Here is a 13,606-nt window from a genome sequence, read left to right as displayed (position 1 = left end):
TTATAACATTTCATCCATTTGAGCAATCAGAAATTTTCTTTTGAAATCACTGAGTTATTTTAAAAGGGCATCAGCAAGAAAAAAGTATGGCAGCAGTTCATGACCAGCTCTCAATAGATGAAAGACAATAGGTTAAATTTCACTTGACTCACTGAAAAAAGAAAGTTATGAGGTATTATAAACTACCTGCTCAGTAAATGAGTCCTGGTAGCATCACAACCATGTGTCTCTTGCATTATATTAGACCCACAATGATGAATACACCTTTAAAAATGCGGCAAATATTTTGCCTGCATATTTAAAAATTCACCCAAAGACTCTCACTTTCTTTTTGTTCAGCAACAATGTCATGCAGTATTGTAGAAAAGGTTTATTTTTCCTGCATTGGCTCAACAACCATCTAACGAATAATTTAGCTGCAGGCTGATATGGACATGCTAAAAAAAAGCTCTCTTTCAATCCCTTTCTTTAGTTATTGACACATTTTTAAAAACAACAAAAGAAATATCAGATCTTCTTACAAACAATATTCACAGCAACTCACGCTATTATATTCCAAGAGATGACATCTTTAGCCCTGTTTTGTTTAAATAAAAAACCCATCATATACAGCACTAATGGAATTCTAATACAATTAGAAGAAAGTAAGTAAGGCATCACTTTAAAAAATCAGCACCCAAAGATAGCTGAAAAGGCTTGCTTGTGTGTGACACTGTTGAGGATTGAACCTCTAAGCTAAGGTACAGCTTGAGACAGCTGATTGGTTGCTATTGTCTCTATTCCAACTATTTATCGTTTAAGAAAAAAAAAGTGCAATTTTTTGTGAGGTGTCCTTGTTTCTCAGCAGAAGCACCAGGCCTAAACAATAAATGTTTATTCTGTGCGTTTGGAGAGGTGAAGAGGGAGGAGAAGATGATAATAAGGTTTTGCTGCTTGGCCATGGCTCAAAAATGGAATATTTTCAAAATGAAAATCTTTATAAAGACAATTCTCCTTCACTTAAAGAATGGGTTAATTCAACTATGATATCAAATTAGCTTTTTCAAAAAAGAAAAGCAGGTAGTCCTTAATTTATTTCACAAGTTTCAAAGTTAGAGGAGGAGGAGACATGGGGACCTCATCCCGAAGGGATACCAAATGCATCTTCTAAGGTGGTACACAATATGAAAGCAAAGGAAAGACTTAATTTGTGTATATAATTATCTGTGTGGAAGGAGATTCTATGTCTGACCTTGAGAGAGACTAGCTAGGGCTCAAATATCCATGATACTTCTGGTAGTTCAGTGAATCCCAAGGAATTTTACAGTGCCATTCTAAGCAGAGTTACACATGTCAGCATCCACTGAAATAAAAAGCTTAGAAGAGTGTATCTCTGCTAAGAATGACACTGTGAAGTTCCTTGGGATACACAAATGACGTTCCCCCTCCCCATATATATCAATCTTCCATGCCTAGTTGCAAACCATTCTTGAAACTGAGAGAGTTTCAAAAACACTATGCAACATAGCATGGGATTAGCTATTCAGAGGGGTGGAGGAGTACAAAATTATATTGACAAAGTAAGTGCAGTGCTTACAAGTGTAAGTCATTTGGATCCTGACCACTTTCACTTCATTTTTTTTTAAATGTACATTTCACTTAATTTTTTTAGGTTTTTGACCCACAGTATAACAATCAATTTTTTTACAAAATTTTGTAATTGGTTTTGTATCCCAGCTCAACACTTTTCCAAGAAAGAGTATGAATGTATGAAAAAGAATTACACAGCTGGAGATCTGCTTTCACTTTTTGAGGTATTAAGCAGCTTTAAAAGAGGCTTGTCTCTTCAGCAATGTGAACTGCTGCAGCAAAAGTGAAAGCAGAAAGCAGGTAGCATGTCCTAATCCACAAACAACTGCAGTAGATAATCTTCATTTTGTTTCAGTGGAGGATGAGCACTAATCGTATTCTGTGGACTGAGCCTCCACTGGGGCTCTTTTCACATTACTGACTGAACCAGATGTTATTTGTTGTTGGCGAAATTTAGAGTACTGGGGCAGGGTTTTCATACAGTGAATTTCCTTCTTCTGATGAGCCATCTCTGAAGTACTTTGGTAATTTCAAACAGTGCCACTCCCCCCCCCCTCTTTTTTGCCACACAATCTTCCTCAATTTTTTTTAAAAAATGTTCTAAAGTGAGCACTATAGCGCTCACCTTAGAACATTAAAAAAAAAGTCCAAGAAAGATGGTGTGCAAAAAAAAGGGCAGAGGAAGTGTTATTGTCATTTTAAACAGCATACTACAGAGATTCAGAAGCGCAATGAAGAGGTTGAGGGGAAAAAAACCCAGTTTCCCTCAAAAACATCTCAACCACACTTTGCTAGCGTGACACAAGCAAGTTTGTATGAACAGGTTAATAAATTCCAGTAGGAGCAGGTTACTAAAACGGGTCTGCCTGAAATGACAGAAAAAATCTATTAGCAACCAGTTACTAAAACAGAATACAAAGGCAGTTTGACAAGGGGCTGGGTGTCTAATTTAAATAAAATAATTTCTGAAATATAAACAGGGTCCAAAAGTGGCAAGAAGAATAGTTTATATTTTTCTATGTACTCATATTTGAATATTTCTGATTTTCCTGTGTTGCAGTTCCTTGCCTTTTATGGAACTTTACTACCAAGGCAAGCAGTTCTGCTATAGCACCAGTACTATCTGTAGCTAAGGTTGGCCTGCAAAGATGGCTTACAAAAATTCAGTAATGGCTGAATTAGTTTGGTCAGAAGCAGCATAGGCAAGGTCCACCCCCTTTCCTTCCTTTCTAGACAGTACATGGCACAAATGCTATTTTGTTTCTTAGCTCTGAAGGCAAGCATTTTCTTTTCTTTCCCCCACCCCCAAATTACTAAGTCTAATATTGTTTTTATGAAAAAATACAGGTATTCAGTGTCTTAGGCATGTGAACTCACAGCAACATCAAAAGAACAAAAATAAAGTAGTGCAGTTCTTATTATTAAGAAAGGGAAAATAATAATAAAAGCACAATACAAAAACATCATCTGGGTTGCCTGCACCCATCTATGAAACTGACTGGGAGTGTGGGTGGAATAAGTTTGTATTGTTCTTGCCGCTCTAATACTGAGATGTGCATCTAGACAAAAGACCATTTAGCCTCATGAGTTGGCAATCAGATGTTCTAAGCAAGGCAGGAAGCAATCCTTTCCGCTGGACTTGTATCACAATGTTGATTCCAGGGATGAGTCAAGGATGTCATCGTGATGGCTATTGCTGTTGGAGTCACTGTCGTAGCTCTGGGGGCTTGAGTAGTTGGCTGCCTCTTGCAATCTCATCAGCATGTTCATCTGAGTAAATACAGGAAGGACAAGCTTTATTGGAAAGTCCTATAATGTTTGCACATACATTTCTTCGATAATCAAGCATCTCCTAACAGAGTTTGCACCTTACATAAATTGCATGATATCAGGAATTAACATTCATTAGCCCAAAGGAGTAAAATGACTAGGGAAAAAATAAGACTCTTCAAAAAGGTCTTTCCTACAGGGATTGATTTTTGCTGCTTCTGTACAGCAAGGAATGAAATTTAACTAGGTTGGGTGGATTTATCAGCCAACACAAGTTGGACTACCTGTGAAAATTGAGTGGTGCTAGCAGTGTAGTTTATGGCAAAAAAGTAATATTTATTTATTTATTGAATTTATATACTGCCCTCCCCTGAGAACAGTAAAGACACTCATAAGATAAAACAATGCAAACAAATACTACTGAAAACATTCTCAAGTGATGCTAAACTTCAGGATTCTAGATTGTGCCACTATCTCATGGGTGGGACGACCTTATCTTAGGAACATAAGAACACAAGAAGTGCCCTGCTGGATCAGACCAGTGGTCCATCTAGTCCAGCATCCTTTCTCACACAGTGACCAACCGGTTCCTCTGGATGACCAACATGGCACAGAGGCTGAGGCCTTCCCATGATGTTGCCTCCTCGCTTTGGGATTCAGAGGGTTAGTGCCTCTGAATGTGGAGGTTCCCTTTGGTCACTATGGCTACTAGCCATTAATAGATTTATTCTCCATGAATCTAGCTAATCCCCTTCAAAAGCTGTTTATTCATGTGGCCATCACTACAACATCTGGCAGCAAATTCCACATTTAAATCACTCTCTGTGTATAGTAATATTTCTTTTTGTCTGTCCTGAACCTACTGCTCATCAGTTTCATTGGATGCCGTCAAGTTCTAGCATTTTTCAACTTGGTCTACCCCATGTATAATTTTATAAACCTCTATCACATACTCCCTTAGTTGTCTCTTCTCTAAACTGAAAAGTCCCAGACTCTTCAACCCTCTAATCATTTTGGTTGATCCACATTACTCATCCTGGCCCCTACTGGGGTGGCTGAGTTCTGCAGGTATAATTAGTAAGGAAGTGGGCTGCACAAATAATATCCAGCATACAGTGAGCTGTAAGTACTACCATGTGTTTGGTAATATTTTTAATGAAACATGATAGCATCAGAATCAAATGCACTTCCAACACCTTTAAGACAGCGTAATTGCACACAAAATTTGCAAGGTGAGTCCTTCAAGAGTTGCTGCATAACACAAAATGAGGATACACTGAATATCTGGTGGCTGCTATGGACAGGTAGAAAAAAATGCTGCCTTGGGGAAGCTCACCCTTAAAAAGCCACCACAGCTACAGCTGATTGGCAGAGCCCCCAAGTGGTTAGGTGAAATGCAGTTCCAGAGAAAAACTGTGGTGGTCCTGCCTCAAAACTCAAAATGTGCCTGCAGTCTTGAAAAGGTTGGGTAATCCTTGCTTACATTACCTATGCAGAAGGGGAGCCAGTGAGAAGAGTTGGAGAAGGGTGATGATCAGCCTGCCGCCAAAGATGTGGGGCTAAAACACCATCCTCCTCTGGTTCTCCTTAAATATTCATTTGGGGCCCTGTGAACCCTTTTTGTGTAGGTTCATTTCACAGTACAGTTGTACTGGATGAAGACTGGCAACTACATGCTTGGGATTAGGTGTGTAGATTTCTCCACAGCATATTAATCTTCTGGAACAAATGCAATCAGCCAAGCATATATGGTAATCAGTCTTCATTTAAGTACCACAGAGATGAACCCATAGAAAAGCAGCTACTGCAATGCTGTTGCTGTGTACTGACTTAGAAAAATATACAGAAGGCACAGCATTTCTACGCAGACCATAGTGTTGTGTTTTGTAGCAAGCCTGTCTGCTTGTCCTTATACTTTCAGTGCCAGCTAGGTTGGGGGACTGACTGTTCAGTGTATGTAATCAGTTATTACATGTGATGTCTTGAGAACCAGTGGACAGAGTTTGACTCAGATCTGAGAGATCCTGATTGGAATACCCACTTTACCATGGAATCTCATTGGGTAACCTTGGGCCAGTCACACACACACTCAGCAAAACTTACCACATTGAGGTTTTTTGTGAGGATAAAACAGAGAAGGGGAAAATTGCAAGCCACTTCGGATCCCCATTGGGGAGAAATGTAGGGCATAAATGAAGAAAGCTAAATAAGATTAGACTGTGGCTACAAAGTGTAACCATTGTTTTCCATCCCCACTTTTTTCTTCTAGTCGTGTTGCTTACTCCAAAATATGCCTAAGGTGAGCATGATATGATGAACTGCAAGCAAAATACAGCCCAACCTAATTGTGACGTAATTCTTAGTTCCTAACACAGATGGCTAAATGCATACAGATTCAACCAAGAAATACTGGCTTCCAATTTCACATTTGACTGTCAAGTAAAACAACTTGCAAATAATGTTAACTAGCTGTGAGACTGTAGGAGACAAGCCTCACCAGAGGGTCTCCTTCAGTATCATTGGGTGGAACTTGCTTGCTGGTTGAACCTTCCCGTGGCATGGAGTACCCATCAAATCCAACATCTTCTGGCCGCAGTTGCAGCAAAGGAGGCCATTCATGGTGTTGTGGGGTAGCTGCCCATGGATAAGTGTCCATTACCCATTTTGCAGGGTCCTCCCAAGGTGCTCTTCTTCCATACAACTGCAATCAAGAACAAAGTCTTCCTTTTATGAAAGGCCAGAAAGTTTAATGTATGATTTTATTATAAGTAACTGCACTGCAGTATACTATTTTAGGTGCAGAATGGCTGGTTACAGAGGGCAGTAAAAGCCACCCCAGGGACGAGTGGACCAAAAAAGCGTGTCCAAATGCACACATATGGTTCCCATTCTGCCCTCACCCTGTCCCTACATGCAGTCCAACCAGCTCAAAAAGGCACCACTTCGGAAGTGGTACCAAAATGCCAAGGCACCTCCGAGGTGCCTCCTTGGCTGTCTGAATGGCCAGGAAGCATTCTGGGAGCAGCAGATGGCTGCATGAGCACTCTGGAAGCTCCTCTGGGGCACTTGTGGCCTGTTCCTTTTCTAATGGCAGGCAGTGTGCTGTCTGGATGCTCCAAGGCACTCCTGTTTCTGCCAGCTCACCTCCAGGATGGCATGCTACTGCCCTGAGTCAGCAATCTGGAACCAGCCCCAGTGAAGAAATTTATAGACTGAGGAATGCCAACACCTGTGTTTTCTATTACATTCTTGTCTTCATCATCTTCCATTACAACATCTCATCTTTTTTTTTTTTTTACTACTTTAACTGCAAATTAAGTGATGCAGTGATTTCCAAACTTTTGGAACACATATGAAGCTGCTAGATACCAATTTATATCACTGGTCACAATACTACCTACTCTGATTGCCAGCAGCTTTTCAAAGTCTGAGATCCTTTAACTGAAGATGCCAGGGACTCAAACTCTGTTCTGTGGAAGCTTAGAAGGGGCTCTTCAGAGAGAAAGGTGATGAATAGCGGCCAAAGTTTCTGAAAGACAGTTCCTGTGCCACTCTAATACACATGCCTGATCTTCCATTGTAGTGTGCAGCACTTGGTAAAGGAGGGGGACTAGTGAATTCAAAAATGAATTTGTCCTACAGGATGACTATGATCAATACTCCCTCTAAGCTGTACAGTTTGTGAGCACAAATTCTACTTCGTGAGCTACTGACATTAAAGTTATGAGCTACTGCATAGATTAGTTTTCTCTGGGGCCATTTTTCCCAAGCGAAGACAAAAATGTGTGAGCTGGAGGCTAAAAAAACTGAGCTAGCTCACACTAACTCAGCTTAGAGGGAACACTGACTGTGATGCCCAATAGTTCTGATAGTCCATATTACTTGAACATGAGTTCTAGACTACATCTCAGAGCCCTTTGCAATGCATAGGAGTACCATAGCAGCTACAATGATATGGAAAGTATTCTTCAGTTTAAAACTGCAAGAGCTACAGTACCAAAACATGATATAAAATTAAATTGTGAATGCAAGAATGTGAAATTGAGTAGATAGAATTTAATGTATAAGAAATACTTTCCTGTTGAACCAGAGAGAAAACCAAACCAGTGCATTCGTAGAACAAAGTTTCAGTCAAGTGGCATTTTTTAAGACCAACAACGTTTATTCAAGGTATAAGCTTTCATGTGTAAGCATTTCCTTCCTCCCAGGGAGAGAGCAGTGCATGAGGAGCCAACTTGCTTAGCTTCAGCAAAACAGTTACATCAGGCACTCTAAGGTCATTCTCTGGTCTCTGGATGGTAGGTGGGAAGGATAATATTTGCAGTTGTCAAGAGAGCAAATTAAAAACAGTGCTGGCCAGGGGTAGAATTCAAGCAGGAGCTCCTTTGCATATGAGGCCACACACCCCTGATGTAGTCGGTCCTCCAAGAGCTTACAAGGCTCTTTTTTTGTAAGCTCTTGGAGGATTGGCTACATCAGGGGTGTTTGGCCTAATATGCAAAGGAGCTCCTGCTAGAATTCCACCCCTGGTGCTGGCCAAATTTATACTTGTTTTTAATAGCGAAGAGCAGGACTTTTTTTTGTAGCAGGAACTCCTTTGCATATTAGGCTGCACCTCCCTGATGTAGCCAATCCTTCTGGAGCTTACAGTAGGCCCTGTACTAAGAGCCCTGTAAGTTCTTGGAGGATTGGCTACATCAGGGGTGTGTGGCCTAATATGCAAAGGAGTTCCTGCTATTAAAAAAAGCCCTGGTGAAGAGATAAACATTAAAAAGGTAAAGGTGCAAGCGCCAATCGTTTCTGACTCTGGGGTGACGTTGCATCACAGCAGACTTTTTATGGGGTGGTTTGCCATTGCCTTCCCCAGTCATCTACACTTTACCCCCAGCAAGCTGAGTACTCATTTTACCGACCTTAGAAGGATGGAAGGCTGAGTCAACCTTGAGCCGGCTACCTGATCTCAGCTTCTGCCGGGATCGAACTCAGGTCATGAGCAGAGCTTGGACTGCAATACTTCAGTTTCCACTCTGCGCCAAGGGGCTAGATGAACATCATCACCCACTAAATTCAGGCAATGGAAACAGCAATGTCCCAAATAATCAGTGATCCTATTTTTAATTGGTCTCTGCAGATGTACATTTAACATTATTGTGAGAAGCAGAAAATAACTGAAAATGGGGAGGGGGAGAAACTATTAATGTTACCTCTTGAAGGATCAGTCATTTGCTTAGGTTAATAATTACTATTTCAACTAAATTCAAATTGAATAACTGAAGCACCCACTAGAAGGGATTAGCAGAGTTACTAATTAATTTTAGAATATCACAATAATGAAACACATGGGCATTTTCAAATACTGTGACTTTCAGTTTGATCTTAAAAACATATCATGGTGAAATAATTAGGTAAAGCAATCACCTTCAGAAAAGGATTTTGGTTTGAAGTTAAAGGCAAAGAGGCCAACAAAATCATGTGAATATATCAAACAAAATGGCTAGCATCAGCAAGTTAAGAAGCTTTCATGATCACATTTCCTTTTAGGCTAACTATGGTACAGGTTAATATGTTCTTTTACCAAGCATTTATTTTTAAAGTTGCCAGAGAACTATAGCATGCTAGTCTTTCACTGCCAAAGTTTTTGAGAAATAGGTGACTAGTCAGCACCTTTTATAGTGCCATCCTAACTGACTATACTTGTAAGTAAATCTCACTGAGTTAAACAGGAATTGCTGTCATATGCATGTTTAGAATCATAGTACCAGGAAGCAATCCTAGCCAGGCCTACTCGCATCTTATTCATTGGATCTTACTCCTAAGTATTCTTAGGACTCTACCTTTTAATTAAGGCAGCCTCTACCTTTTAATTTCAAATGCATATACACTGAACACATGGAAACTGTATTTGCACTGGTGTGTAGCTTACAGGAAGACATCTGATGTTATACTGGCCCTAATAAGGGGATTTTACTTGCACTCTTAGGGCCTAAATTAGCAACATTAATATTTTCAGTATATGCAATTAATGCTGACATATGGCCAGTCACATTTGTGGCCTCCCAATTTGTGTGTGTATGTGTGCCATTCATTTCCAGATTGGAATATTCCATTTTGGGTCCTATATTACTTGTTTATTGATTTACTTGCAAGTGTAACAAGAACTTTTTTGTATGTTGCAATTGGAACTATTTGACCTCTGAAGAAGGCCCTTGCAGGCCGAAACAAACCAGGTCGCATATGGTTATTTTTTGTGCATTTGTCGCTTTGATTATTTTACGAGGCTTCATTTGAGCCCCTACAAGGTTTTCACATGTTTTTGTAATAAACATGTGCACTTTTGTCTATAACTATTGATGTTTTTAACTTCTGGCCCTTTACTAGTACTCTAAACTTTCTCTGAAAGTTAAGATTGGAAAGGCCTCACTTCAATTCCTTGACTTCAGGTCAGTTACTTACTTTCGTCCTAACCCACCTGGCATGGTTATTGTGAGCATAAAGTGGAGGAAGAGAGGACTGGTTACATTGCCCTGTGCTCCTTGAAGAAAAGGCAGAAAATAAGAACACATCTAGACAGATATTCCTATACTGAAATTTCTAGTTAACCAAGAACAATCCATCCTGTATTTATTGCACATAACGAAAGCGGAGATAGAAATCCTGCCTCTTATGTATTCCTGGTTCAGTGCCTTATTTTCTTCTTCATTCATCCTCACTAAAAAGCAAACCAGGAGCCCAAATAAATCATCTTTGTATTTTTCCTTTTCTTTTATGCAAACAGATGAACAGTCCTGGAAATCTGTGCAATGCACATCTGTGAGAAAATAAAACTAGCCAAGTTTGTAGTGTACTTATTAGAGGACCCTATTTGATCAGCTATTCTTTCTGCCATGCCAGCCAATATTTGTCTTGCTGGTGAAAAATGTCTACTACTAGGAAAATAAAACATGACAACACAAGACATTGTTTTGTCTCTTTTAAGATACCAATCCTCCCAATGCAGGACAGTAAGGAACAAAAGTAATACTTCAATACAGGGAAGGATGGTAGAACTGGGCCTTCACATAGAGAAGGATCCAAAGAGCTATCTCTGGACTTGCTGAATGGAATATTGGTCCCTCTAAACAGAGGTGATTTCTTGAGTTGTCTCTTAAATTCACTCAACTTCAAAAGCTATTTACCACATGGCACTGGGGTGATGGCTTCTACTAGAGACACACAGTGCCATCTGCAGCTGGTCAAGTCCTTTAGGCTCTGGGAACAAGGGTTTAGTTCTGCAGTTCCAAGCCACAGGCTGACTAGCTCTGAAACATTAATTCTGAACCAGGAAAAGTTTTTATCAAACGCCTTACAATGGTCCAAAATATACAGACTGCATCCAAACATATGAAGAAATGTATATCCTCTTATAGCTTCTCTCTTCTTCAGTAATGGAATTTTTAAATCAATTAGCTGCACAGCAAATGGCTATTAGGCACTAGATGGTGCCATGTGATCTGTGATTAATGATTCTCAATGGGCAAGTCAGAGTGGAACAATTAATTTATAACAAGCGTGTGCAGCATGTTGGGTATTTGATCTAGTTCTTGAAACTGTTTCACACTGTACAGAGGGGTAAACCTGACCATAACAAGTGCACATAGAAGAGAAGTAGCAGTCGGTGTTAGCTTCCCAGATGAGCATACCTACATTGCATTACACTTGAAAGTACATATTTGTCATGTTCATTTTTAGAACATCTAGCAATGTAATGCACAAATAACCCACCTTCTCACCAAAAATAGTTTTATCATCTGCTGCCACAACTGCTGGTTGATTCTGAAGGAAAAACTCCTCCTTTAGCAAAAAAGAACATTTACACAAACTGAACAATATGTTATGCATAATTAGACTGACTACTTATTTAAAAGGGAGACCTTTAAAAACATAGCTATCTGGCAGCAAATGATTTAGCAGATGGATAACCAACATTGCTTTATATGTTGTATATCTGCTGTAAGACCTATTTCTTTTTTTCTCTTCTTCTCTATACATGTAACTGAAACATCAGTAAGCTCTGTATGTGAACTGGTCTAAAGACTTCCTGTGGCAAACTATTCGGTACCTAGGGTGAGGAATACCAGGCACCATGTTACAAACCATGCCTTACTGATAATGGCTAACGTGTCACCCTGGTGCTGTAGAGAGACACACAGGTATAAATATTTAGGATCTGAGTGAAATTACATAAATCCAATAAGGTCTCTGTATTTAGAAGGATAAATCTGTTCATGTATTCATATGTCAGCTGCGAAATGCATGATGTAAGGTATTTTCTATATCAAGACACATGAAAAGCTTCCTTAATTTAAACAAGATGAGGACAAGGCAAAAGAAATTACCAGTATAGTATACCTTTGCAGTCACCCAGCAGCTCATCCTGGGGTGATAATTGTGCTCAGTTAGTACTCACTTGGGCTAGCAATCTCTGGGGTACAATCTCTGGGGGTACTCTGTTAGTACTCATGTGCAGCTGCTACACATAACAAATCACTCAAATTAACCAAGACTTAGGGTGAGTAAGCGCTTTTGCCTCACCCACATTACCTTTAAAGCAGGTCTTTAGTCTTATTATGCAGGGAAGTGACTGCCACAAGGTGGCAGCAGCCAAAACAGAAAGCCTAGAATTCAAACATGCTAAAATCTAATTGACAGGAGTCAGGGGTGGAGGCTTTGGTTTCTTTCTTTCTTTTAAAAAAGTGGCCTTTTCAGCAGCTGTTGCTGACATTTATAATGAAAAGGAGGGCGATGATTAAACAACCCTTGAACTTTCGCATTTTCACAAACAATCAGAACTGAAGCAATTGGGAACGATTAACAGTGGTCTCCCTTGGCCTCGGCCCTGACTGATATTTAAATGGCAAAAACAACAGTGAACTCATCCAACAACTTTGTGTCCCTGGAGTTCCAGGGAGTCAACAGAAAAAGGGTGGTTCCCAACCCTTCAATTTAAGATTTTAAAAATGTGTTAAAAACATCAGTGAATGAGTACACAAGACCAAATTGCGAGAGCAAGCCTAGGTGCTAATGGTAGCTTTTATTCTATTTATTTATATTTTATTTATTCAGATGAATTCTGTGGGATTTGTCTGGCTCTGCTGGCATCTCTTGTTGAACTCACTAATGACTGAAATCTGGGCCTTCAGGAGACCATTGACCGAGTTGCCCCAGGGTGTTCTCTTCACTCCTGTACTACTTTGACTCTCTGGTATACAGAGGGGGCTTGGATAACTAGATTGGTGCTGGTAATGAACTTATGATGAAGCAACAAGAGCATTTTATAGAGCCCACTTGAAGACTTATGAAATAGCAGAGAAGGCAGGAAAGCCTTTTCTGCCTCAATTGCATCTGCAGCATCGCATCCAGCTCAATTGCTTACTGTTAGTAGGCAACTGACCAGTCCTTTGGTGGCTCCAAAAGTTGATAGCTATTAGCTGTGACACATTTGCAATGTTCTTTTCAGATAAAGTCTTGCTCCTTTGCCAGATTTGAAGTCAGTAGGAATCTCGGGCTCCGTGTGCGCAATTCAGTCCATTTTTGGACTCCATCAACCCACTCTCCAAGGCAGATATTAACAGAGTCCTATTAGCTGTGTGGCCTACTACCTGTTCCTTGGATCCCTGCCCTTCCTGGTTGGTGAAAGCCTCTAGGGAACTGGTAGGAGAAGACTTGGGAGACATTATAAATCTCTCACTTTTCCAGGGCTCTTTCCCTAGCTCCCTCAAGGTGGCAGTGAGCACTAGTGACATCCCTCCTGAAAAAGTCATCATTAGATGAGAGGGACCTAGCCAATTACCACCCAGTACCTAATCTTACTGAAAAAGGTGACTGAGCGAGCAGTGGCTGAAAAGCTCCAGGAATTCCTGGATGAGAAATCTGCCCTAGAGCCTTTCCAATCTGGCTTCCAGTCAGGGTTTCAGACTGAGACAGCTCTGGCTGACGATCTCCATTTGTACCTTGATAGAGGCAGAATGGACTACTGATCCTGCTGGATCTGTCTGCTGCCTTTGATACAGTAGACCATTTGGTCCTGGTCAACCGCCTAGTCTCCCTAGGTGAGGGGTACTGCGTTTGGTATGGCTTGGTCAGGAATTTGGGATTATGGCTCAATTTTTTGCTCTCCATAGACAAACATCTGTCCTTGGTGACAAAGACTGTGTTTTACCACCTATGCTAGGCCCACCAACTGGTTCCCTATCTGTCTTGGTAGAATCTGGCTACGGTAATTCACTCA

The 13,606-nt window shown here is 40.4% G+C and overlaps 1 protein-coding gene across 2 annotated transcripts in view; it reads right to left on the bottom strand.

Moving 5' to 3' along the window:
- Window positions 1-2,463: 2,463 nt before the first annotated feature.
- The window catches only part of NAV2 (neuron navigator 2), a 483,385-nt gene continuing 472,242 nt past the window's right edge, over window positions 2,464-13,606 (bottom strand). Inside the window, exons 37-38 of one of the 2 annotated variants that reach the window (XM_060262206.1) lie at window positions 5,837-6,040; window positions 2,464-3,339 (exon numbers count right to left, since the gene is read on the bottom strand). In XM_060262206.1, coding sequence (XP_060118189.1) covers window positions 3,214-3,339; window positions 5,837-6,040 — 330 coding nt within the window. In that variant the 3' untranslated portion in view covers window positions 2,464-3,213. The remainder of the gene's footprint in view (window positions 3,340-5,836; window positions 6,041-13,606) is intronic. The other variant, XM_060262207.1, reaches the window with a different exon arrangement.

Source organism: Heteronotia binoei, chromosome 21 (genome assembly GCF_032191835.1).
Source record: "Heteronotia binoei isolate CCM8104 ecotype False Entrance Well chromosome 21, APGP_CSIRO_Hbin_v1, whole genome shotgun sequence".
NCBI classification, from domain to species: domain Eukaryota; kingdom Metazoa; phylum Chordata; class Lepidosauria; order Squamata; family Gekkonidae; genus Heteronotia; species Heteronotia binoei.
Note: the sequence above shows the minus strand (reverse complement) of the source record. Positions and strands in the feature narration are given on the sequence as shown.